Genomic DNA, 27,616 nt, shown 5'->3' with positions numbered 1-27,616 from the left:
CTCAAGTGGTAGAGTGCTCGCCTTGAGCTGAAGAGCTGAAGGACAGTGCCCAGGCCCAGAGTTCAAGCCCCACGACCGACAAAAAAAAAAGAAAAATACGCTCATGAGAGCATTCATTCTCTCATCCTGGCAGTTAGAAACTCTTGGGAAAGGGGGCTGTGATTACAAAAAAAGCCTCTAATACGTTTACCCCATTTTTTGGAAGTGAACATTTCATATGTAGGTACCAAAAGTGAATGGGGGTGGGCCAAGCGGAGATTTTGGGAATTGCCGCCTGACTCCTGGCTACCAATCTTGTATCACTTCCCAAAGAATCATGGGCTTTAAAAAAAGAATTAAAAAAACCCAACAAAACCCAACCATAAACTAGAAGTATATATAAAAGTCTTGATGTGTTTAAATATTTTCTGTAACTTTTCTTGTTATTGATTTCTACTTTTATTCCATTGTGCTCTGATAAAATGCAAGTTGTGTCAATTTTCTGGTACTTGTTAAAACTTGATTTATGTCTCAATATATGATCTATTTTGGAGACAGTTCCATGGACTGAGAAAGATAGTTTTGCTTGATTCTGATGTTTCCTTGTTTTTTTTTGGGGGGTGGGGTGGTTCTGAGTGACCAATCTATTAATAAAGGATATAGTATTAAAGTCATTCACTATTATTATGTTGGAAATCAATCTGTACTTTTCTTTCTCTTGCTAATACTGGGGTTTGAACTCAGGGCTTTGAGTTGGCCAATAAAGAAATCTACCATTTGAACCATTTACCCAGCCCTTTTGCCTTATTTTTCCAGTAGGGTTTTGTTTTTATGTCTAAGCTCTGCTAGAGTGTAATCCGGCTGTTATGCTCCCCATCTAGCTGGTTTGACTGGCACATGTCACTGCACTTTTTAATTGATTTGAGGTGGACTCTTGCTGTTGGCCCTGGTTGACCTGGCAGTCTTGATCTCTGCCTCCTGAGTGGCTAACATTACAGGCATGAGCCACTGTACCTGGCTTCTATTGGTGCTTTTGTGGCCAGGAATGTGTGTTTTATGAAATCCAGTATGTCTGTATGCTTACAATTGTTATGTCCTCCTGATAGATTGTTCTCTTTATGAAGTGACTTTTTTTTTTGTCTCTTCTAATTTTAGCCTGAAGTCTGCTTTGTTGAATACGTGTATAACTACTCATGTTTGTCTTTGGATCCATCTGCTGGGATAATCTTTTTCTATCCTATCCCTTTAAAACTGGGTTTGTCTTTGCGAATTAGATACATTTCTTTTTGTTGTTGTTGGTGGTGGTCATGGGGCTTGAACTTGGGGCCTGGGTGCTGTCCCTGAGCTCTTCAGCTCAAGGCTAGCACTGTGCCACTTGAGCTACAGCACCACTTCCAATTTTCTGTGGTTTATTGGAGATAAGAGTCTCACAAACTTTCCTGCCTGACCCTCAGATCTCAGTCTCCTGAGTAGCTAGGATTATAGATGAGCCACCAGCACCTGGCTAGGTACATTTCTTATAAGCAACAAATGATTGGGTCTTGTTTTTTAGTCCAGTTTGCCAGTCTGAATTTTGATTGGAGAATTGAGACCATTATCATTCAATTATTATTGAAAGGTATTTAATAATTTCTGCCAGATATGTGTGTGTGTGTGTGTGTGTGTGTGTGTGTGTGTGTGTGTGTGTATGTGTATGTGTATGCCAATTCTTGGGCTAGAAATCAAGGCCGGGGTGCTGTGCTCAAGATTTGTGCTCTACCATTTGAGCCACAGCTTCACTTCCAGTTTTTAGGTGGTTAATTGGAGGTAAGAGTTTTATGTACTTTCTGTCTAGGTTGGCTTTGAACTGTGATCCTCAGATCTCAGCCTCCTGAGTAGCTAAGATGACAGGCATGAACCACCAGCCAGTTTGTTATTTTTTGTTTGATTATTCCTACTCATTAACTTATCTGCTTGCCTATTGAGATTGTCCTTCCCATATAGTTCTGGCTGGAGTTACCTTTAAGTATCTTCTGCAACATTAGTTTAGTGGTCATGCATTTCTTTGATCTTTTCTTTTCTCTTTCTTTCTTCTTTCCTTTCTTTTTGTTTGTCCTATGGCTTGAACTCAGGGCCTGAGCACTGTCTTTAGCTTTTTCTTTCAGTGCTAACACTCTACCACTTGAGCCACACAGCTTTGCTTCTGACTTTATGCTGGTTAATTAGACCTAAGAATCTCATAGGCTTTCTTGCTTGGGCTGGTTTTGAATCTTATCTTCACATCTCAGTCACCTGGGTAGCTGGGATTACAGACATGAGTCAGTGGCTACTGACTAGTTTTTGTTTCTAATAGAAGGTTGTTGTTTTTTGTTATTGTTTTTTGCCAGACGTGGGGCTTGAACTCCGGGCCTGTGCATTGTCTCTGAGCTTCTTTTTGCTCAAGGCTAGCACTCTACCACTTGAGCCACAGCACTACAACCAGCTTTTTCTGTGTATGTCATACTGAGAAATCAAACCCAGGGCTTCATGCATGCAGGGCAAGCACTCTACCAGTAAATCGCATTCCCAGCCTTAATAGGAGGTTTTTATTTCTGCTTTAATTACAAAAGGTAGCATTACTGGGTATAGTAATCTAGATTGGCATTTATTTTCTTTCAGGGTTTGAAATACATTATTCCATGCCATTCTTGCTTTTAAAGTTTCTGTTGAGAAATCTGCTTTTATTCTGATAGGAGTATTTGGCATATTTCTTTTGCAGTTTCCAGTGTTTTGTTGTTGTTGTTGTTTTTCAGAGCTGAGGACACAACTCAGTATTCTTTCACTGAGTTAACTCTCCAACCCCTCAATGTTCTTTTCTTATTCTGTATGCCTAAATGTTTTAACTATAATATGTCTTGGAGAGGTTCTTTTCTGATCTTTTTTTGAGCTCTAAAAGCTCAAATTCTTGTACCTGGATGACTACCATATTAAGATTTAAGTTTTCTGCTATCCTTTATTTGGTGTTTTCTATGCCTATGACTTGTGCCTGTTTTCTTTCTGATATACCTATGATTTGTAAGTTCAGTCTTCCAATAGTAAGCCGGAGGTCTTTCATATTCTATTCATACTTCTTTAGTTTTTATATTTCTTATCTTTGTCTGCATGCTCTAATCTATCTACCTGGTCTTCAAACCCTGATATTCTGTCTTTTATTTGTTCTAGCTTCTGGAGATGTGTGTGATTTTTATTTAAGTAATTAATTTAGTGCCAGTTTGGGACTTGAACTCAGGGCATCATGTTTTTGCTTGGCTTTTTTACTCAAGGCTGGCATTCTACGTACTACTTGAGCCATACATAATTGGCAATAAATTTCACAGAACTTTTTTGCCCAGACTGCCTTCAAGCTGTGATCCCCAGGTCTCAACCTCCTAAGATTACAGGTGTGAGCCACCAGCACCCAAACTGGAAAGGCTTTTAACTGAGTTTTCGTTTGGCTTATTGAGCTTTTTGTTTCCATAATTTCAATTTGATTTCTTTCCCAGAATTTCTCTTATCTTTATTGAATTCTTCTATTATATCTTACTGTGTCTTCTTTGTTTTGTTTAGTTTTTTGAGTTTTTTGGAATTCAGGCATGTTATTCATGATTGTGTGTGTGTGTGTGTGTGTGTGTGTGAATTCAGGCATGTTATTCATGATTGTGTGTGTGTGTGTGTGTGTGGTGTGTGTTGGTCCTGAGGCACTAAGGGCCTGGGTGCTGACCCTGAGCTGTTTTGCTCAAGGATAGTGCTGTACAACTTAAGCCACAGTTTGATTTCCTGCTTTTTTTGATGGCTAATAAGAGTCTAGCTCCTGCCAAGGGTGGCCTCAAACTGCAATCCTTAGATCTCAGCCTCTTAAGTGGCTAGTATTACAGATATGAGCACTGGTGCGTAGTCTTTACTGATCATTCTTTTTTTTTTTTTTTTTTTTTGGGGGGTCCGGTCATGGGGCCGGAACTCTGGGCCTGGGCGCTGTCCCTCAGCTCTTCAGCTCAAGGCTAGTGCTGTACCACTTGAGCCACAGCACCACTTCTGGCTTTTTTCTTTTTGCTTATGTGGAATCGAACCCAGGGCCTCATGCATGCAAGGCAAGCGCTCTACCACTGAGCCACCTTCCCAGTCCCTTTACTGATCATTCTTATAATCACTTTTTAAAATTGTGATTTTTGGGCTGGGAAGGTGGCTCAGTGGTAGAGCGCTTGCCTTGCATGCATGAGGCCCTGGGTTGGATTCCTCAGCACCACATAAGCAAAAAAAGAAAAAAGCCGGAAGTGGCGCTGTGGCTCAAGAGGTAGAGTGCTAGCCTTGAGCTGAAGAGCTGAGGGACAGTGCCCAGGCCCAGAGTTCAGGCCCCATGACCGGATCCAAAAAAATAAAAAATAAAATAAAATTGTGATTTTTATTTCCCTCACTGTCAGTAGTGTTTGTTACAAAGTTGTTGAATTTTGGAAATCATGTTGTCTTGTTTCTTCATATTCCTTATGCTTTTGATTTTTGTTCGCATTGAAGAAGCAGTGTGTATACATATATATATATATATATATAAAATATATATATATATGCAGAATCAGTTAACATGGATACATTATAAATGATTCAGTAATTATTATCTAAACACAAACAACTTGCAGTTAGTCTTTTTTATCTTGAGCTACTTATCCCATATGTCTGACTCAGTTTCATTTTATTGATTCCTGTTTCTTCACTAGATTTCTAACTTTTGCACATTGCAGTATTCTGTCACCCAGTAGTCCATAAAGTATTTGGCCTGGGGGTCTTTTCCATCTCAAGGCTTTCTATGGAAGAAGACTATCAAACCTGTACCTCCAATCTAAATCTCTGACAGTGAAAGAGGATGTGGGGTTAGAAACAATGTGCCAAAGCCTTGATAGCAATGTAGTATCCTGAGGACTTGATTTAAATACTGTGAGACTCCTTTTTTGGACAGCTCACAGGTTTACAGATCCTTTTTTTTTGGTTATGAGGCTTGAACTCTGGGCCTGGCCCTGTTCCTCAGCTCTCCAGCTCAAGGCTAGCAGGCTGCCATTTGAGACACTTCTGGTTTTCTGAGTGGTTTATTGGAGATAAGAGTCTTACAGCCTTTCATGTCTGGGCTGGCTTTGAACCGTGATCCTCAGATCTCAGCCTCCTTAGTAGCTAGGATTACAGGCATGAGCCCTTGGCCCCCCAGCGGGTTTATAGATCCATTTAGAAAGCATTAATTAGCTATGAACAGAAGCCCTAGACTCAAGGTCCAACTGTGAAACTGGTAATCTTAAACAAGACATTCTCTTCTCAAAATGTGGAGGTTGAGCTACTGTAGTATATCTACAAATGGTACAATTGTCATTTGGAGCAAGAGAATCCTAAATTACTGAAGCTATCCTGAAATTATAGGATGTTTAACATCCTGACTAAATGTAAATAGCACCTCCCATTGAGGTTCCTTCATTTCCAAGCAACCCTTGGTTGAGACCTAATGAATGCTAGAGGATCTTTAAAGTTTCTCCTAGTCTTTCAGTACTGTGACTTCATAGTACACATTCAGGTTTTTCAGCTGTCTGTAGTCTGCTATTTTGTCTCCCTGACCTTGGCATCCCCTGTTGGTCTCTTCTCCATGTTTGTGCTGGAGAAGTTTGTCTCAGTCATAAAATAAAATCTACTCTGAGCCAGGCGTGGTTGCTCACACCTGTAATCCTAACTACTCCGGAGGCTGAGTTCTGAGATCTGAGGTTCGTGGTTCAAAGCCAGCTGGGGTAGGAAAGGCCATGAGACTCTTATCTCCAATAAGCCATTCAGAAAACCAGAAGTAGCTCAAGTGGTTGAGCATTGACCTTGAGCTGTAGAGCTGAGGACAGTGCCCAGGCCCATAGTTCAAGCCCCACGACGGACAAAAAAAAAAAAAGAAAATCTACTTTGATTACCTCCATGCCTAGTCATTTGGTAATTTCTTCTTGTCAATTAAGACCACATGTTACCATAAGGCACCCTGTACCTTCTCCTACCTGTCACCTGCCTGTATCATCTCCTCCTAATCTTATTATTTATGCTCCACCAATTATCAGCAACTTGGAATTCAACAAAGATGATTATGTTCTTTTTATTTGTGGGACAAAGGGAGGAAATAAGTGGGCAGTGCTGGAGATCAAACTCAGGGCCTCTTGCATGCTAACAGTTGCTCTACCAGTGAACTACATTCCCTATCAGGTTCCCTTTGATATATCTGTAACTTCCAGATAGGATCCTGTTGTCATGAGTGCCCTTACCCTACTTAATGCCATGAAGGTAAAATCACTAGTACTTTAGAACACAGACCCTGAGTTCTTAATTTTAACATGAGCCAAAACTGTTTGTGTTAAAATCCAATTCTGCCTTCATGACCTTGGGTAAGTTATTTTACTTCTCTGAGTCCTCTATAAAATGAGACTAATAACACCTGTTTTATAATGTGCTATGAGGTTTAAATGAAGCAATATTTATAAAATGTTCTGGTACATGCCAAGTACTATGTAAGTATTTGCTATCACTGTTGTTAACATTGCTTTATGAAATCCTGTTTATCACCCATGACCTAGTTCAAGAGTCTATGAAGCCACACTACTCTTCTCTCTGAAATACAGCCAGTCTAACCTGAGGCTGGTCCTTCCCTGAGCCATCCTAATATCATAAACATTTCCCTCACATTACACCAATTTATACTTCATTACAGTTTTTTTTAAATATGACTGGGCTTCCTGAAAAACTGTACCTTAATGGTTTTGTGTTCCTTGTACCTGGCATAAAACTTGGCACACAATAGGCCACAATATATTTTTCTAAATGACCAAATGAAAATCAAAGCTTTGGCATGGGATTTGAGGCCTCTCCTATTCTGCCCAAATATGCTTTATCCTTGTTGCTCCCTATTTATGTGAAAGCATTCTGGTTATATCCCATTTTTTACTATGTAAACTAGATTATTTTGTTGTTGTTGTTTGTCCTGAGGATTCTTTTGATCACTTTTCCTGAAAAGCCTTTCTCTTTCTTTTTATAGAGAGCTTTCTTACACATTTGTCAACCTACCAGAACCACTTCACCTCGGAATCCTAGACTATTATATGACCATGGGTATAGAGACCCTTGAGTATTTACATCTGTGTCCTAGACTTAAGCAGTACCTGGCACATATAAGTTAGTGAATTTTGAAATACCTTCTGGGTTCTTTGTGGGGACTGAATCCTTCCCTCTTCACTATTGTCTTAACATTTAATACAAATATCTGAAATAGCACTTATCTTACTGTATGATAATAATTTGATTACCTGTAGCTGTCTGAGATCCACTATAGGCTCCTGAGGCCTGGGACTATAGTATCTTATTATGTTCTAATTCTGCTCCAGAACTTAATGTAGTGCCTGCTACATTGTAAGTGAAATTATTGAATAAACAGTATCACCCCTTATTTTGGCATGTACATTTAATTTTTTGTGTGTGTTTCTTTGGTTTGAACTCAGGATCTCAAGCTAAGCCAGGCCTCCAGCCCTTTTTTATACCATTTGAGTTTAAGGTCTCACTTTATTTCCAGGCCTGAGTCTAGACAGTATTCTGAGGTAGCTAAGATGACAGATGTATAACACCACACTCAGCTTCTTTCTGTTCAGATGAAATCTCACAAGATTTTTTTTTGCCCTGGCTGGCCTAGAGCTACAGAGTTCCAAATTTAAGCCTCCCACATAGCTGGTGTACAATTGTGTTTGTGTGCCACTAGACCCAGTTATTGGTCAAGAAGGGATTTGACATTTTTTTTGCCTAGGCTGACCTTGAACCATGATTTCTTGATCTTAGCCTTCCAAGTTGCAAGTATTATAGGTGTGAGCCACTGCACCTACCCTTGGTGTTTTGATAGTAAACTATTCTCCCTCTCTCTCTCTCTCTGTATATATATATATGTATAAAGAATATATATATGATATATATATATACACACACACACACATACACATATTACTTTGATACAGCTCTGTGCCCAGAATTATGCTAAGTCCTATAGGGAACATAGGAGAAATTAAAGATCAAAGTTTAAGACCTGTTGGGACTTCCTGCAAAGGATCTGAATACAAGAAATTAATAATGATACAAATTGTTGTTATTTATTTTTTGTTGGTCATGGGGCTTGAACTCAGGGCCTGTGTGCTGTTCCAGAGTTTCTTTTGCTCAAGATTAGTGCTCCACCACTTTGAGCCACAGTACCACTTCTGGTTTTATGGTGGTTAATTGGAGATGGGGTTTCATGGCCCTTCTTGCCCAGCTGGCATTGAGCTGTGATCCTGAGATCTCAGTCTCTTGAATAGGTAGGATTACAGGCATGAACCACCAGCAAATTATTGTAATTTATTGCAGAATTGTCATGTAGACAGTAGAGAGAAGAGAGCTCAGGGAATTAGTGGTCAGAGGCTGTGTGGCGGTTTGGTTAGGTAGCAGAAAAGCTATAACATACCATTTGATGAGTAGTACTTGCTGTTCTGTTAACTTTTTACTTATGTATATAGTGGCAAGTTGTGTTAGGCACCTGTAATCCTAACTACTCAGGAGGCTGAGATTTGATTATCATTGTTCAAAACCAACCTGCACGGGAAAATCTGAGATACTCTTATCTTTAGTTAACTAGCAAAATGCCAGACTGGAGGCACTTCTCAAGTGGTAGAACTCCAGCATAAGAAAAAAAAATCCAGGGTACCAGTGGCTCACACCTATAATTCTAGTTACTCAGGAGGCTGAGATCTGAGGATCACTGTTCAAAGCCAGCCCAGGCAGGCATGGCCATGAAACTCTGGTCTCCAGTTAACCCTTAGAAAACCAGAAGTGGCTCTGTGACTCAAAGTGGCTCTGTGACTCAAAGTAGTAGAGTGCTGGCCTTGAGTGAAAATGTTCAGAGACAACGCCCAGGCCCTGAGTTCAAGCCCCAAGACTGCCCCCCCCCAAAAAAAAACATAAAACACTATACTGAATTTAAGTTCAAATTCCAACACATACACACACACATACATGCAAACAAAACCAAATTGTATTGAATGTATACATTTAAGTTACTCATTCTCACTATGTTTGGGTTTGGTTTTTGGTTTATTTGTTTTCAGACAGGGTCTTTCCATGAATCTCAGGGTAGCCTCAGACCCATAATCCTCCTGCATCAACCACCCAACTAATGGGATTATAGGCCTGTATCACCATACTATGCTTAGCATTGTGTTTTAATGCCACGAATCTACTGACTGTTAAAGCTGTGTTTTCCTCATGAGTATCAGGAATGATACCTCATATACCTTACCTGAATTTTTTTTTTGGTCAGATGTGAGGCTTGAACTCAAGGTTTGGGTGCTCTTCCTGAGCTTTTTTACTCAAGGCTAGCACTCTACCATTTTGGATCACAGCACCACTTCTGGTTTTCTGGTGATTAATTGGAGATTAAGAGTCTCACAGACATTTCTACTTGGGCTGGCTTTGAACTGTGATCCTCAGATCTCAACCTCCTGAATAGCTAGGAGTACAAGCGTGAGCCATTAGAGCCTGGCTACCTGAAGAATTTTTGTGAGGGCTAACTAAATAAATGCGTTTTTATAAAAGCTGACATGCAGTAAAAATTTCCTTGTTTACAAAAAAGGAGAGGCTTATGTAGTAAAACTCAAACTGATAATGATAATGATAATGGAGGCAGTAATGATTGCTACTAACACTGAGTCCAGTTCTATGGACAAGGAAGGCATGTGCTAGTGCTTCACATGTCTTAACTCTTCAATTGTATGTGTGTTTTTGTATGTGTATATCACCCCAGGCTGGCCTCAAACCCATAGTCATTCTGCTTTAACCTCTCAAGTACTAGGATTATAGGTGTGAACCATCATGCTCATATATATTAACTCAATCTTAATAATAGCTATGAAATACATGAGTTTGTTATGGACATTTTATAGCTGAAGAATAAGAGATTAAGTAACCTGACTAAAGTCATGCAGCTTATACTGGCATAGTTTGGACTTGAATTAGTAATCTAAATCAATACTCTGTCCGATAAAGAACGAAAAAAGATAGAGATTTATTTTATTTTTTATTTTTTTTGTCGGTCATGGGGCCTGAACTCTGGGCCTGGGTGCTGTCCCTCAGCTCTTCAGCTAATGCTAGCGCTTTACCACTTGAGCCATAGCCTCACTTCCAGCATTTTCTGCTTATGTGGAATCGAACCCAGGGCCTCATGCATGCAAGGCAAGCACTCTACCACTGAGCCATCTTCCCAGCCCTGGAGACTTATTTTTAAGATTTATTATCAGCATATATTGATTGTACAAGGTGGGGCAATTGTGACATTTATACACATACATGCATGCATGCACTATGCTCAAACTTACCCCCACAAAATGTAGATTTCTGACTGCCAGGCTGAGATGTAAGGGATCTTAGACTATTAGGACCATTGTACTTCTGTTATCAGTGCATTACAAGTAATTCCGTGTAGCCTTATCACAGTCAATAAAAGTGATCTCAATAGAGCTCAAGTAGAGTACATTTAAATGGTAAAGGTTAATTCGGTTAATCTGTTCTTATTCCTTAAAGGGGAAGTGATTTTTTTTTTAAATTTTAGAGTCAAAGTATCACTTTTTAGCACAGTGTATATTGAACTTAGGTTAGGATCCTTGTACCTCAACTTTATGAGTACTAGATTTCAGATATGTCCTACCATGCCAGTCTAGAAGTGATCTTTTTTTCTGGTTGATTTTTTTTTTTAAAGATGTCCTAGAATAAAGGGTTATGCCTGTAATCTCAGCTTCTTGGGTAAGGATCATGATTCAAGGACAGCCAGGCAAAAATTTAGCAAGACCCTATCTCAACTAAAAAAGCTGTGTGGTGGCTTGTGTTTGTAATCGCAGCTATGAAGAGGCCTTAGGTAGGAAGATTGCAGTCTAGGCTGGCCCAGGCAAAAACATGAGGCTGTCTGAAAAACAAGTAAAGTACAAAGGATTGGAGATGTAGCTTGAATGGCAGAGGGCCTGCCTCCTAAGTTCAGTACCCTGAGTTCAAATCTCAATACCACAAAAATAAAAAGGATCCTAGAATATGCTGATTCTTTTAGGTGGACAGTTCTTCCAGGTTCAGCACTTCTGACTGTTCTATGAACCTTTTTTCCGTCATAGGATTGAATGTGTTGTCTCCTGTCCTACCCCCATAGTGGAATAGTATCATATTATTACTTATGAGTGGATTGTTTTCCCTGATTATTTTTTGGAAGATGGGGAGGTCAGTCATGGCACTGTACCACTTTGATCTGTGTTTTTGTGAAACCTGATATTCTAGGTACCCCCAAGTATAAGACCAGATGAAAGGTATGTCTTCTTTCTGTAGATAACTTTTTCTACTCATTTTAGTTCCCAGCATTGACAATTTGTGTCCATTTGCCTTATGTTCTTTCATTTCCGAAATGATTTGTGTAAGATTTGAAATACTGGTTTTCAGGCCCATATTTAGGCAGCTACAAAGAGGTATTCTTTTTTTTCTTTTTTCTTTCGTTTTTTTTTTGTTTTTTTTTTTTTTCCTTTTTTGTCGGGGCTTGAACTCTGGGCTTGGGCGCTATCCCTGCACTCTTCAGTTCAAGGCTAGTGCTCTTACTGCTTGAGCCACAGCGCCACTTCCAGTTTTCTGGTGGTTAATTGGAGATAAGTCTCATGGATTTTCCTGCTCTTGCAGGCTTTGAACCCTGATCCTCAGATCTCAGCCTCCTCAGTAGCTAGGATTACAGGTGTGATTACCGGTATCTGGCAGGGAGGTATTCTTTGATAGAAAATGGATTTCTTTTGTTCTCTGACTTTTTCTGTCCTAAAATTTCAGCTCTGAAAACTATAATTTAGTTCAAGTGAGATGCTGGTAGCTGAGCCACTGTACCTGTAATCCTAGCTACTAAGGGGCTGAGATCTGAGGATCATGGTTCAAAGCCAGTTTGGGCAGGAAAGGCTGTGAGACTCCAATAAACCATCAAAAGCTGGAAGATGAGCTGTGACTCAAAGTGGTAGAGCACTTAACCTTGAGCACTAAAGTGTAGGAACAATGCCCAGTCCCTGAGTTCAAGCCCCAGGACTGGCACACAAAAAATAGTTTGAATCAGATACACTTATTCTATGTTGAGCACAGAAAATAAATAGGCACATAACTGATTGAACCTACTCTTGAGTTACTCAGTCTGGTGGGAAAGATAGTTGGGTTGGTTAGTAAATGCAGAAAACATAGATGTAGCAATAGCAAGGAGCCTATACAGGTTGTAAAAGGACTCAAAAGGCAAATTGGTCAAATGTGGTAGGAGAGAGGCAAAAAAAGCTAGCAGAGGTGATTTTTATAAAGAGTCTTAAAAAAACAGATAGTTATCAGGCAGAGCAAAGGGCATGTGTAGGCAAAGGGTCTGAAATGCAGTGACTCATTTAGGTAGTTCCCGTTTAAGAGCAAAAAGATGAGACCAAAAAGGATTGTCAGAGCCAAGTCATAGGTCTTCTATATCATACTAAAGAGTTTGGACTTCTGTAGTTCCAATTAATATGATCTGATATGGCATCTCTAACTCAGTTACAACCATGTAGAAATGTTATATAAAAGTCTCTACTAGCCAGGTACCAGTGGTTCATGCTTGTAATCTGAGTTTTGTGGTTTGAACCTAGCCTGGGCAGGAAAGTTTGTGAGACTCTTATCTCCAGCTGGAAGTGGAGCTGTGGCTCAAGTGGTAGAGTGCTAGCTTTGAGCAAAAAAAGCTCAGGGGTAGCACCCAGGTCCTGAGTTCAAGCCCTAGCACCAAAAAAAAAAAAAAAAAAAGTCTGAGCTGAGTTTGAAAGCAAAAAATCCTCAAGTGCCAGCCAGGAAGAGGAAACAAAGCCAGATCTGCAACTGGGAATATTGATGCAATACTGAGGGACTTGATATTTTAAGGGGCAGGAGATAAGGCCTCAGGCTAATGTGATGGGAACTGGAACTGACACACACCTGAATCTGAGAGCCAGAACAGGTACCATGTTTGTGATAGGTGAACTAGAAAAATTCCATCCACTATTTCAAGAAAGCAATATGAAGAGGGCAATTTTCTCAAGGTCTTGTGTGGAAAAAGAGTTGACTGTCACACATTAGAACCACATACTTATTACCATACATTAAATTTATACTACCTAACAATTAACATACAGTATGGCCAAAGGTTGAATGTGATGGCTCATAGCTGTCTTAACAAGATGTCTTTTGGGAGGATTGTGGTTCAGTCCAGACAAAATGTTCATGAGACCCCTTTTCAGCCAATAAGAAGTTAGGTACAATGGCACATGTCTTTCATCCCAGCTATGTGGGAAGCATAAGTAAGAGGACTGTGATCCAGGCTGATCTGTATATAAACATGAGGCCCTATTTGAAGGATAACTTAGGCAAAAAGGAGCAGGGCATAGCTCAAGAAGATAGATTACCTGTCTAACAAGTACAAGGCTGTGTACATCCTAGGGCACTCAGGACTCCATCAAAAATAATTCGCTTAAAAAAAAAAAAACTCTTGGCAAAAAGTTAACAAACTCTGGGAGCCAGGCGCCGGTAGCTCACACCTATAATCCTAGCTACTCAGGTGGCTGAGATCCAGGTATCTCAGTTCAAAGCCAGCCATGGCAGGAAAGTGACATTCTTATCTCCAATAAACCACTAGAAAACCAGAAGTGGTGCTGTGGCTCAACCAGTAGAGCACTTGCCTTGAACTGAAGAGTGCAGGGACAGCATTTAAGACCAGAGTTCAAGCCCCCACAACCACCACCACCACCACCAACAAAAAAGTTAACAAACTCTGTAAGACAATAAATTGCTTAGAGAGACAATGAGTAGTTAGATGTAATAGATTCTCTGTTCCCCCAAAAAATGAGATTAAAAAAATCTTAAAGAGCCATTAAACATGTTTGCAATGTTCACAGAACCCCAAAAAGAAATAGAAATCATAAGAATAGAGTAATATGGAAAGACAACAAGCAGATTTAGCAGGGGAAAAAAAACAAAACAACAAAAAAACTTGTCCAATGAGGGAAAATTTGTTTATGGTACAGAAACAGGTTAAAAAGAAATAAGCTAATAGCTAAAGGGAGAAATAGGTAAATCTGAGAAAAGTACAGAAATATGAAAGGAAAGGTCTATAATAGTTTTTTAAATAGAAGTCATGAATAGGTTTGAATAGAGTTTTTGGTGAGGGTCACGAGGAGAAGACTGGTCAGATTTTATTGAGAATACATACATGTTTAAAATTGTAAGGCAAAACACCAAAATGAAACAAATATGATGTCTAACTTGCAAATTAAAAAGGCAAAACAAGCTTAAACTCAGCCAGGGAGGGTGGTACACAGCCATGAGTTCAGCATTCTGCAGGCTGAGGCAAGAGAACCCCCAGTTCAGTCTAGTCTACATAGTAGAGCTGTCTCGAAACACCAAACCAACCAACCAAGTAAACACATAAAACTAAATATGCTATTAAAAGGTGAAGAACCTCAGATTAGATAGAGGTGGAGCTGGAGAAGCAATATAAAACAGCCATAGGCTATTTAAACCATAATAATCCAGAAAAGTCAAAAGTAAGGCTAAAAGAAATTATACAAAATATATCTAACAGTATCACAGTCAAGAGTTCATTGAAGCAGTGTTCATAATAGGAAAATACAGGTGAAAGAACTCTTCAGTATCCATTAGGCGAATTGATTTCATGGTCTTAAATTATGTGTATATAAAAATAATGAAACACTCTCCAATGTAACCAAGTGGATTAACTGGGATTATATATATCTATTTGGATGAATCAAGAAAATACACTGAGAACAGTAAAATATTTATACCTCTTTCCAAAAGAAAATTTCCTCTTATTTGATTTTATTGTTCATGTGATTTAGCACTAATAATAATACTATTTTGTAATGTAGTGGATCATAGGCAAGGACATTGTCTCAGGTTTGTGGGGGGCGGGGTTGTACATTTTGTCTCATTTTGATTGAAACTCTGAAGGTTGTGAGCAAAGTAATAAGATAGAAAATGATATTCCCAATTGAGCTTCTAGACTACCTGCATGGTATATGTAGAACAGTTTTTGAACCTTCCACCCACTATAGGCTATAAAGAGGGGTGAGGTTTCATGAAGCCCACAGAGAAGAGTTGCTTTGGGTGGAGCATATGCTGTAACTAGTTTCACTTGGGAAACTTAATTTCAGTTCCTGGTTGGTGAACACAGGCATGGTCCTGCGCTTGGGAAAGTTTAGAGACAGAGACCGACTGGCAAAAGCCAGTGGGAATAGACCATTACAAAAATGACAATCATGGGAGAAAATACTGCTGGCCTGGAGTTGAATTAGGGTAGCCAGGTTCACAGGATCCTTGGAAGGATTTTGAAACCCCTACAGAGAGTCACACTGTGAAGTGTGTTGCCAAAATGGGAGACTTAGGGAAGGACTTAGAAGTGGCTGGCTGGAAGAAGCATTACCCCATGTTATGGGTACTTGCCAGTGAGTTCTCAGCAGTAGGGGGCTCTCCAAGGGACTACAAAAGCTACCCTGTAAGAAAAAGAGAGTCAGCTTTAAATATGTCAGTTCAGAGAGCACCCAAACCTTATTAGTGCAGTATTGAAGCAGAAAGCAAAGCTGTTCCTTTTCCCAGCTTTGAACTTGGAGGTCTTAGAAACCAAAGCAAACATTGAAGATCACTAGAGGTGGGGGTAAAAAATGGTGGGGGGGCAGGACTAGGAAATAGGGGAGTCAGATATCCTCCTCCCAGCATGGACTTCTAGGCTAAAAACTTCCCTCCAAGGGAAGGAGATGAGACTTGATTGAGGGTACATTTTACCAAACTCATATCAAAATTGTGTACTTAAAAGTATACAGATTGCTGGGTACAAGTAGCTCATGCCTGTAATCCTATCTACTCAGGAGGCTGAGGTCTGAGGATCATAATTCAAAGTCAGCTCAGGCAGGAAAGTCTATGAGACTCTTACCTCAACCACCAAAAACCCAGAATTAGAGCTGTGGCTCAACTGGTAGAGTATTAGCCTTTAGCAAAAAAATCTCAAGTATAGTACTCAGGCCCAGGATTAGGACCAAAAAAAAAAAAAAAAGTGTACAGAAACCTAAGCATATATCTTGAGGAACTTCTACAATGTGAATGCATCAGCATGTGATCAAGAAACCTTACCAGGATCTCAGAAACCCATGCCCCTTTTTAATTCCTAACAGCCCACCTCCCTGGGGCTAATAATGATCCAAAGCAAGATTTGTTATTTTGTGATTATAAAAGCAATTTTAAATTTTGTCTTCTGCTTTGTGCTTTTAATGAAGTTCTTAGTTGAGGACAAATGTAGGGAACTCTGAAGCTGAGCTGTGAATCCTGGAAAAGGTTTGAGAGATTGGAAACTACCTAGACAGCACTCGTAATGCTGAGCACTGGCCATAGAAGGGTTAAAACAGCTCTGGAGAAGGTGAAGAGACTGGAGTGCTCCCCTCCCCCACTTTCCTTAGGAGTTTGGCAGCTGTGCTAGGGACCTTGTAGGCTGGAGGAAAGACTTTTAGAGCATAAGCTTGGGCTAGCTAAGTGGACATCGTGTCTGGACTTCCTCTGGGCTGCAGTCTCCTTCCTGTCTCAAAAGAATAAGGGAGCCAATGTCTCTCACAAACTCTGTTTTAGCTCTGATTGTAATATTAATATAGATGCTTTATGTTTTGCATGTATCCATGATAACCCTCCCTGTGTGAACTCAAATACGCTTGCTTGTGGGGACTCAGGTCCTAAGTGCCAGAGAGGCTTGGGACCCCTGGTCCCCACTTGTATCTCTCTGTCTCTGCCTCTTCTACTTTTCTTCAGTATGGTATCTTGTCACATTGCCTTTGGTTGCGGTTAGCAACTGTTTGGGTTTGGTTCTACTAAGTGGTAGAGCACTTCCCTAGAAAGCACAAAGGCTTTAGTTCAAATTCCAGCACCACTAGTAAAAGTTCTTAGCTGGAATAACTTTAAAACTATAGAGAAGTTACATCATAATACAAAGAACTTTTCTATTATTCTTTACCCATATTCCTTAATTGCTAATATTTTACTCTTAATGGGAAAGAGCATACCAACTTTTAAGATGGTTGTTTCTGGAAAGGGAAGGAAGGAAATTACTTTGGTGAGGTCTGTAAAGGGACTTAAATTTTAATAATATTTTGCAGAAAATGGCAAAGTATTAGCCTTTTCCACTATAACTTGTGGCTTACTCTCTATAGTTTTCTATGTGTTTGAAGTTTTAAAGAATTCCTTTAAAAATGGAAAAGTTCAGTTTTCCCCTCTGGGAAGTTGGGAGATTTGAAGGTGCTTTGTACTATTGAAATAAATATATCTTTATGACTTCTTTGTTTTTTTCTTAATATGAATTAAGACTCTCTTAAGTGAGCTATAAGGTTGATTCACCTCAACATCATTTTTCTTTTTTTTTCTCTTCCATATTACCTCTCAATGCTAAGTGCCCAGTAGTGTCTGACATAGTAAGATTAAAACTTGCACTTTTCCTAATAGATACAACTCTTCCTGATTTGCAGTGAGCAAGGACCTGCTTTTAAGCAATTACCCCTCATTTGGGGCCATCCAGACACATTGTGCTTTGGTTCAGGTCATAATCAATAATTCATATGTCAATAGGAACCCCATTAGCTCAGGTGAAGGCAGATGTCTTTCTAATGAAAATGTTCCATTTTCCAAATGACTTTTCTTTTTCTCAGAGAGTTGTGGTTGTAGAAGACATAAAAAGATGGAAGTCTATGTTGGAGCTTCCTGACCAAACCAAAGAGAATCTAGTTGAAGCCTTACAAGAATTAAAGAAGAAGATACCCTCAAGGGAAGTGTTAAAGTCAACGAGAATAGGTATTGCCTAATTTTCTGACACATACTTATATTTTGTCTCCTTTTCCCCCCTTTCTACCTTCCTTGAAGTAGTGTCCCCTCATCAGGGCTTTTAAAACTATCTCTGGGAGAAGACCATTGTTTTAGAAATGTTCATTGGCCATGAGCCAATACTTTTGTAAGATAGTAAAAATAACAAGAAAAGTAAAATTGAGAATATATATTGTACAAACTTCAATTTTAAAATTAAACTCATCAGATGTAAAATTACTGTCAAATTTCTGTACGTTTGTAAATGCCTGTATTAATTTTTGGTATTTAACTTTGTGGAATGGTAACTAACAATGATCTACATGACACATAAAATTTTGAGTGTGGTATGCAAAATGAAGAGACCTCAGAAAACTTAGGATTTGGTCAGAGACAACAATGTGGACAGATGGAGGGGTAAAATCCTGTAGGTTATAAATAAACACATAAATAATTTTCTGAGCACTGTTCTGCTGTGGACGATTGTTATGCTGTCTCTAAAGAATGAGCAATCACTTAGATCTGAGGAATTAAATAAAAGACATCGTAGAAGAAGTGACATTTTAGTTAATCTTGAAAGAAACTTAGCTTTTCTGTCTTGAGTTGAAATAAAAGCCTGGATTGTAAAGCAAGATGATAGCAACATTTGCTTTCCACCATATCATTTATTGTAGCTTTGGAGGTATTTCAAAGGTAAGTGAGGCACATTGAATTGCCATTTTAGTACAGTACACAACTGTGGATAATATGCAAGGGAGGACCAACATGTGTTCCTCAAGCTGCTCTTGAGTCTCCAGAGAGCCCAGGGCATCATTCACAGCTGCTGCTCTTGCCCTCAGTAGTGCAGCCAGGGCCTCGCCTGCCTTTCCCTGACCTCTTGTTCTGAGAAGGAGGAGAGAAAGCTGCTTCACCCTGGCACTAACAGCTGGGAAGGGCTGTGTAGAATCCCCAGGAGGACCCCCAAGAGTTTTAGCGTTGCACCCCTGTAATATAAACCAGAATTGGAGAAAATTAGATGCTTAAAAAACATAAAACCCTATCATTATAGCCATGGAGACTCTCCCATCTGCTGCTGGATTTCCTGTCTTTATAGGTTGTGGTCACTAGAGGGCAATAAGACCTTTCATATGAGCCCATGAGGCATCTCCACCAGTAGAGGGTACTAGTGATTAATATTTTATGACGTGTATGTGTACATATGTGTATGTATATGTTTATATTTAGGCATGTGCCACACATGCCATGGATGATCAGATCTTACATGTCAGCATAATAAACTAGAATTTCCCTAAAAATGCAAAACAGGTAATAATGTTCAAAACATTTCTGTATGGCCTTTGAGTACAATGGTAAGTATTTATTTTCAAGAATGGGTGTGTCTGATGTTGAAAGATTACAGTTCAAGAATCATAATGAAATTGCAATGGTACTTGACTTAGAAGGACTGGAAACCATCCAACTTTGGGATCTTGACCTACCCAGTCCTTTCCTAAACAAGGATATGTGGAATACAGGGGTTTCTTGATTCTGAGAGTTATGCCCTGTGTGGTGCTTGAAGATTTCATTTGGATTATTCTTAAGAATATTTGTATTTTCCAATGGTTGGCCTTCCTGCCTGACCCTGTCCTGTGAACAGGATATTTGTAAGATACAAATATTTACTGAGTACCTTCTTTGTACTGGGAACTGTGCTGGCACAATAATGAAAGAGAAAAGTCATGGCCTCATCTCTTTGGAACCTGAAGTTTAGTGGAAAGGCATGCAAGTTAACAAGACTTTGTCATACAGTGATAAATGCTCTGAAGACGGGGAGGAGTTAGCCAATTGTGTGTGTTAAGAGAAAGGGGGAAAGTGTTAAAGAATGTGTCAGGCAGGGGGTACACCATGTAAACTGTAAAAAGGTGGAGGTGGGAAAGAACGTTGTGCATTCCAGAAACTCAAATTTATTTGGTGTGTTTAAAATAAAATACTCTAAAGAGAGCGTGGTAAGAAGTGTGGCTGGAGATAGTCTGGACCAGATGGAAAAGGCTTTTTGTAAGCCATTCAGAACTGTTTGGTTTTGGCAATGTATTAGGTATCTGTCACTGTGTAAAAATTATCCTAAAAATTAGCTTCATAAGACAGTATTATTTCACATAGTTTTTCTGAACTACTTATCTAGGCAGTTCTAGCTCATCAGTATCTTTTAAAAGGTTGCAGTCAAGGTGTTGGCTAAGGCAGCAGTCATCCAGTGTGAGGATCTGCTTCCAAATGGTCTACTCACAGGATTGTCTCACTTCCTCATTGTGTGGGCCTCTGCTTAGGGCTGTCATGGTATGGAAGCTGTCCTCAGATCAAGTGATCCAGGAGAGAACAAGAGAATAATCCACGTGAAAGTCACAGTTTCTGGTGTAGCCTAATCTCAGAAGGGATACATTATTATATCCATCCTATATCTCTATTAGACCAATGTTGGTACAGTTTGAAAGGCAACTCGACAAGATGTGGATACCAGGAGATGCGACTGTCTGGGGGCTGTCTTATAGATAATTCTCAAACTTGAAAACAAACTTCAACCATTATCTCTCCATTTTAAAATACTTCCCTACGCTTGTTTTGGCCTGCATATGTACTAAAATAAGAATAATGCAAAGAATAGCATGCCCTCTTAACAATGACAGGCAAATAAGTGAAGCATTCCATTTATTTTTGTTATTGTTGCTTGTGAGGCTTGAACTCAGGGTTTGGGTGCTGTTCCTGAAATTTTTTTACTCAAGGCTATGCTCTACTACGTTCAGCCACAGTGCCTCTTCCAGTTCTCTGTTGGTTAATTGGAGTCTTACAGATTTTCCTGCCTGGGCTGGCTTTGAACCACAATCTTTAAATCTCAGCCTCCTGAGTAGCTAGGATTATAGGAGTGAGCCACTAGTGCTTGGCTTTCCATATTTTTTAAAGTGTCTCCTGTTTATTTATTTATTTACTTTTGGTAGTATTGGGGTTTGGACTGGGGGCCTTGTGCTTGCTAGGCAGGCTCTACTACTGAGTTTCACTTCCAGCCCTGTCTCCCTTTCATTATCCCTGTTTCTTCCTTCTGAGATCCTAGGTTAAGCCGGGCTGGGAAGGTGGCTCAGTGGTAGAGTACTTGCTTTACATGCATGGGACCCTGGGTTCAATTCCTCAGCACCACATAAGCAGAAAAATTCTGAAGTGGCACTGTGGCTCAAGTGGTACAGCACCAGACTTGAGCAAAAAGGAGCTCAGGGACAGCACTGAATTCAAGCCCCAGGACTGGCAAAAAAAAAAAAAAAGTTGAAAAAAAAATTAGGTTAAGCCTTCCATTTTCCAAATTCTATAGCCATATCTATAGCTATTTCTATAGCCAATTTTATGGCATTTCTGCCATAATTTTTTTGTCTCACAGTATTCTAGGTAGTTTATTCTGATATTTCTTCCAACCCACTAATTCTTCCTTCAGTTGACTCTAACCCATTCATTAAGCTCATTTCAAAAACTGCTTTTCATTTTTGCAAGTTTGCTCTTTCCTCTAAATCTGACTTGTGTCAATGCTATTTGTACATTATGATTGTTTTTATTTCTTGAAACATTTAGCACATAGCTCTTCTGTATCCTTCAGCTGGCTGTTCTAATATTGATAGTCCTTAGGGATCTAAATCTGTTGTTTATTTAGTGTGTGCTGACTCTCATGGTGCTTGTTTTCCCTTCAGCTTGTTGATTTTCCATTGTGAACTTGTTGTATTTTTCAGTGTATAGGAATTCTATGGGACTAGATTGGTGAAGCTTCCCACTAAAGAGGATTAGCTTCTTGCTTCGTTTCTGCCAATAGTCAGGGGCACCTCAGGCCTAGGACACTTTAGCACATCTCAAAGATTCATCTCAGTCAATATAGGAGTTTCAGGATTAGCTCTCTCACCTACCATTAGTTCAAAGCCAAGTATTTCAGCAGCATTATTATTGATTGGTTTAGCTCTTAGGCCTAGCCTATTCCTCTCTGAGCCTGCTTTTCTGGCTACTGCTCACTTTTTGGCTGGTGGGCATGAGGTGACTTTTGTCTCATATCTAGCTGTATTGTAGTGAAATGATAGCTTTAGCCTAAATTTAGTCAGAGTGTTTACTTTTTTTTTTTTTGGGTCCGGTCGTGGGGCCTGAACTCTGGGCCTGGGCGCTGTCCTTCAGCTCTTCAGCTCAAGGCTAGCACTCTACCACTTGAGCCATAGCGCCACTTCCGGCTTTTTTCTTTTTGCTTATGTGGTGCTGAGGAATCGAACCCAGGGCCTCGAGCATGCAAGGCAAGCGCTCTACCACTGAGCCACCTTCCCAGCCCCGAGTGTTTACTTTTTATCCTAAAAGTAATACTGTTATTATTCAAGAGTTTTGAATGAAGGAAAGACATTCAGATTTTCATTTTTATTTTTGCTGATCCTGGGGCTTGAATTCTGGGCCTGGGCACTATTCTTGAGCTTTTGTGCTCAGTTCTCTACCACTTGAGCCACGGCTACACTTCAGCTTTTCCTGTGATTAATTGGAGATAATAGTCCTCCTCCCCTGTCTGGCTTCATACTGCAATCCTCATCAGATCTCAGCCTCCTGACTAGCTAGAGTTACAAACGTGAGCCACTAGTCCTAGCTCAGATATTTATTTTAGAAAAATCTATCTGTTTCTATTGTGGGAAAGTGTTGGAGAGAAGCAAGCCTAGAGGTAGGAAGCCCAGTTAGGAAGCTGCTAAAACATCTGGATAAGACATGAGAGTGGCCTGGGACTGATAGTGGGTAGGGGTACAGAATGCAATCAAGAGATGTAAATGTGATTGGATATTGGGAATGATGATGGGGGAAGGTAGAAGCGTAGGTGTCTGGTATGAACAAGTAAGTGGATGGATGGTAATACTACTATAGCAATACAGAACAGCAGGTTTGGGGGTGGGGAAATAGTAAGTTCAGTTTTAGACTTACTATGTTTGGCATTCTATAGAACATTCCAGAGGAAATGTCCCTCAGGATGTTGGATGTACAGGCTGAAACTAAGGAAAGATTGTAATTATGTATGCATAAGTTATTATCAGCAAATGGTTAGGAATTAAGGTGGTGAAAATAGATAAGCTTTTCCAGAGAAGTATATAAGAAAAGCAAAAGCTTAGCATGTTGATAAATGCCTATAATCCCAGCAGTCAGGAGGCTGAAGCAGCAGAATTATGAATTTGAGGCTAGTTTAGGTTATATTGTGAACTCCAAGCTAACTTGAACTACACAGTTAAAACTATCTCAGTAAACAAAAATGAAAGAGAAGTACCAAGTCCAAAATCTTGAAGCACACCAATATTTAAGGGACTTGTAAGGAGACTGAGAAAGTGTGATCAAAGGAACAGAAAGGAAACAGAAACAATACTGTCATAGGATGCAAAGGAAATGGTGTTTTCCGGGGGCAGAGGAAATTGATCAGCAGTGTCTATGGCTGTGAAGGGGCCCGATAGCTTAGTCTACAAACTGCACATGGGTCTGGGCACCAGTGAGTCACCCTTATAATCCTAGTTATTCAGAGGGTTGAGATTTGAGGATTACAATTCAAAGTCAGCCCAGGCAGGAAAGTCCATAAGACCCTTATCTCCAGTTAACCATCAAAATGCCTGAAGTGGCACTATGGTTCAAGTGGTAGAGCACTAGATTTGAGCAAAAAGCTAATGGATAGCATCCAGGCCCTGGGTTGAAACCCTGGTATTGCCACTGAGAGAGACAGAGACAGAGATGGAGGGGGGGGGGGTTCCTGCTGATTACAGGCAGAAGTATAAGGAAGAGAGGCCTAAAAATCTGAGAACAGCAAGTTAGAATCTAGGATGCGTGACCAGGATGGGCAAGAGCAAGGTAGAGATAGGACTTGATTATAAAGAAACTAAAAAGCTGACTAATTGGGTCAGTGTTTTCTATTGTGTATTTTTCAGAACTCTGGTGTAGTAAAGTGTCCCGTGGAACAAAGGCATATCAGCTGGAAAATGCTGCATGACTGTTTCTTCTCCCTTGGAGATTTTTAGTTTAATTTCTCATGTACATAGACTGAGAAATCGCACAACAAAGAAATCTGTGCTGGGGATGAGCTCAGTGTAGAAGCCCCTGGCTTCTATCCTCTGCACTACAAATAGACATCAACAAAAATGTGTTTAATTTTGTTTTATTCAGTGTTAGCTTTGTCAAAAACAAAAACTTAATGGAACTATTAAATGGATTTAAGCTATAGATTGATATGGTTGTAGGACTTCAGGTGGCCAAGAGAAGAATGTGTAGGAGAGGACAGGACAAGAGAAAGGGCGATGTGTTCGCTTCGGCAGCACATATACTAAAAAAAGAGAAAGGGCGATCAGGCAGAAAGTCATTCCAACATTCATTCAGCTTATACTTAGTGCATGTCCACTGTGTGCCAGATTCTGTTGGGAGTGCCAAAGATTGACATGAATAAAACTCCTAATAGTGTGAACTTTCCCTTCTTTACAGGCAGTAAAGAAGCAGCGTAAGCATATTGTATGTGTTAGAAGATGATAAATGTTGTGGAAAAGGGGAAAGTGGGACAGGTACGGTGGAGGGTAGCAGTAGATGAGCACAGAGGAGTGAGGGCAAAGAAGTGAACCATGGGACCCAGAGCATGGCTGTGCTTGTTCGGGTGAGGCAGTGATCACATGGAGGATCCAGAGAGTAGAGAAGGGAAACTGCTCCTTAGCAAGACCTCAGAAGGTGCTGGACCTAATGACTGACCTTGGAAGTGGGCGAACTGTATCATCCCAATGCCTCTCACACTGTTACCATTGTTATTCTCTATACTGGCTCTCTCTGCCTCCAGATAAGCACAAATCTTCCCTTTAATTGTCTTTGCCACCTTTTCCAGACATTGTTTTTCTCTTTTTCCTTTTATAGTCAGATTCCTTTAAAACTGGCCAATACTCACAACTTGAATTTCTGACCCTCCCACTTCTTTATGAAAACCTTTCCAACCTTTTCAAGCTGTGGCTTCTGTCACAGTCATTCCTCTCTCCTCTCTCTGGACACGAGTGGTTTCGTTCTATCCAGAGTTATTGATGTTCTCTTCCCAGAACTATGAATTGGACAGCATCAGTGATTCTGCTTTCTATTGACATAAATGACACCTACCTGGTTGTCACTTCTGCATCTATTTTTAAACATTTTCCTACCAAAACGTTATCTTGGTTTATCATTTCTTGTTTTGTCTTGTAATTGTTGTTTGAGGCCTGCCTCACTATGTAGTTGGGGCTGGCCATGTGATCCTCCTGCATGCATCTCCCTAGTGCTGGGATTGCAAGTGTGTAATACTATGCCAGCTTTGGCTTATAATTTATTTAATTATTTACGTCTTACTTTTTATTTGCTAGACAGTAATACCATGCTGTCAGGACCATGTTATTTAATTTACCAATATGTTTTAAGCCTTAGTGTGGCATATTACTGAAGCTTAGTGAATGTGTGTCAAGGGAGTGAAAAATGATAAGGTTGAATAAGATTATACATTACCTGTCTTGATCCATTTTTGAATCTTACGGTTTTTTTAAAGAAAGGTTGGTCTAATAAAATCCCTACCATTTCTTAAAATCTTACCAATCTAATAGGTAAAGGTAGCCTCTTCATTTATTGTATAGAATGATTTGCCATGTGTTTATTGGTACCCTCCCTTCCTCCCTTCTTCCCTCCCTTACTTCCTCCCTCCCTCCCTCTTTCCCTTCCTTGCTTCCTTCCTTCCTTCCTTCCTCCCTTCCTTCTCTCTCTTTCTCGCTCTCTCTCTCATAAAGTGTTTGTGTTCTTGTTGATGTATTGGTGACATCTTAGAGTTTTCTTACTTGTTTTTGTGAATTCCATAAATCCATTTAGCTGCCTCAGTATATAAACAAGGAATGTAAGACACATTTTGCTGAAGTGAGAGGCCCAGAGATGCAGTGAGCACCCAGTTCTTTTGGGGCAGAGTTCCTTCCTGGTTAGCATGCAGCCTTGTGCCTTGGACCCCAGCCATATGTGCCTTTATTTTGTCAGACCTTCTCTGTGGGTTCTCCCATCTGCTCAGATTTAACCTCTTTTAAATCAAAATTCAGTTATTTCTCTCTTGTACCTTAGATGGGAATTTTCTCCTACTATTTCCATTTTAGTCAATTTCCTTAGTGTTTTGCTCTACCATATAAATTCTTCTGGTGGAAATGTCCCAATATAGAAGAAGTGTGATTGAAGCTAAGATGAGAAATTTGACTGTTTCTAAGAAATGTTTGTTTAAAATCATCCAAATGTATACATCCTGAGTAAAAGGAAGGATTAAGGACCGGAGGACTGAACCTGGGGTGTTTTCAGAGACAGAGGAGATGAGGGTCCTCAGGGTTTCCCAGTGGTCTGGGAAGGTGAGAGAAGGCTGCAGGAAACGCCTCTGGACCTGGCATTCAGGCCCCACAGCGGAACCTCTATTGTAAAGAAACCAGCAAGCAAGGAGCATTCATTGCCTTATGACAGCTGATAAGGCAGTGGGGTTAGTTAGGCCTTGCACTCAGCCTGGTGAGCAGACATGTGCTACCTTACAGAACTGTGCGTATGACTGTAAGTCATATAATTATTTTCTCCATTTCACAAATATGAAAATTCAAGCTTGGAGACTTTCATTTGCCTCAAGTCAGATAATCAAACAATATGACAGCACTAAGATGTTCTTAAACTATGTGATATCTCCTCCTGAAACCTAAAGTTGCATGAAAGATTAAGTTAGGGTTTGGCAGGACTACATTCCTTTCTAGAATCTCTAGGGGACAGTTGGTATCCTTGCCTTTTCTGGTTTGTGAAAGCTGCCTGAATATCTTGGCTTGTGGTTTCCTTTTTCCAGTTTCAAAATAAGCAGGGTTAAGTTGAATTCTCCTCATCCTTGTCTCTCAACCTACCCTTCTGCCTCTTCTACTGTTTTGTTCGTCCATCTTTAAGGATTGAGCCCACTTAGAGAATCAAGGCTAATATCCTCCTCTCAGAGTCCTTAATTTTAACCATAGCTATGAAGTCTATTTTGCCACTTAAAATAACAGCTACAGCTTCTGAGGACTAGTGAATGGCTATATACCATTTCTTGTATGTTTTTTATTGTAAAAATACTATACAGAGGGGTTACAGTTACATGAGGAGGTTAATGAGTACTTTTCTTATCAAGCATTGTTGCCTCCACCTTTGTTTTACACCTACCATCCCTTCCCTCCCACCTCCACAACTATCCCCGCCCCCCACCCCTCCATTTAAGCATTTTGTTGTTGGGTTTTTTTTTTTTTTTGGTTGCTCATGGGGGCTGAACTGTGGGCCTAGGCGCTGTCCCTCAGCTCTTCAGCTCAAGGCTAGTGCCCTACCACTTGAGCCACAATGCCACTTCTTGCTTTTTTCTGCTTATGTGGTGCTAAGGAATTGAACCCAGGGCCTCGTGCATGTAAGGTGAACACTCTACCACTGAGCCACCTTCCCAGCCTGGTACCATTCTTTTGTTTACCATAGTAATCAGATTATACCATAAAGTTCTTTATTTCTTGTGCTATTCCTGTCCCCTTGAGTCATTGTCAATACTCAGGATAAATGCTGTCAATTTTGTGGTTTTCCCTCCCCAGCTGAATTGACTCTTCTGTCCTTTTAGTCCTCCTTGAAGTTCTTTTTCCTGTGAAACTAGGACCTGTGACATTTTCATGTATTTAGCTGTCTTCTATGCTTAGACCTGCATAGAGCCCCTTAGTTCTAG

At 40.0% G+C, this 27,616-nt stretch overlaps 1 protein-coding gene across 1 annotated transcript in view; it reads left to right on the top strand.

The window, feature by feature from the left end:
- Tceanc2 (transcription elongation factor A (SII) N-terminal and central domain containing 2) overlaps nt 1-27,616 on the top strand; it is a 50,952-nt gene that overhangs the window by 8,172 nt on the left and 15,164 nt on the right. Inside the window, exon 3 of the mRNA XM_013022234.1 lies at nt 17,730-17,871. Coding sequence (XP_012877688.1) covers nt 17,730-17,871 — 142 coding nt within the window. The remainder of the gene's footprint in view (nt 1-17,729; nt 17,872-27,616) is intronic.

This window comes from Dipodomys ordii, unplaced genomic scaffold (genome assembly GCF_000151885.1).
Source record: "Dipodomys ordii isolate 6190 unplaced genomic scaffold, Dord_2.0 Scaffold61, whole genome shotgun sequence".
Lineage (NCBI taxonomy): Eukaryota > Metazoa > Chordata > Mammalia > Rodentia > Heteromyidae > Dipodomys > Dipodomys ordii.
Note: the sequence above shows the minus strand (reverse complement) of the source record. Positions and strands in the feature narration are given on the sequence as shown.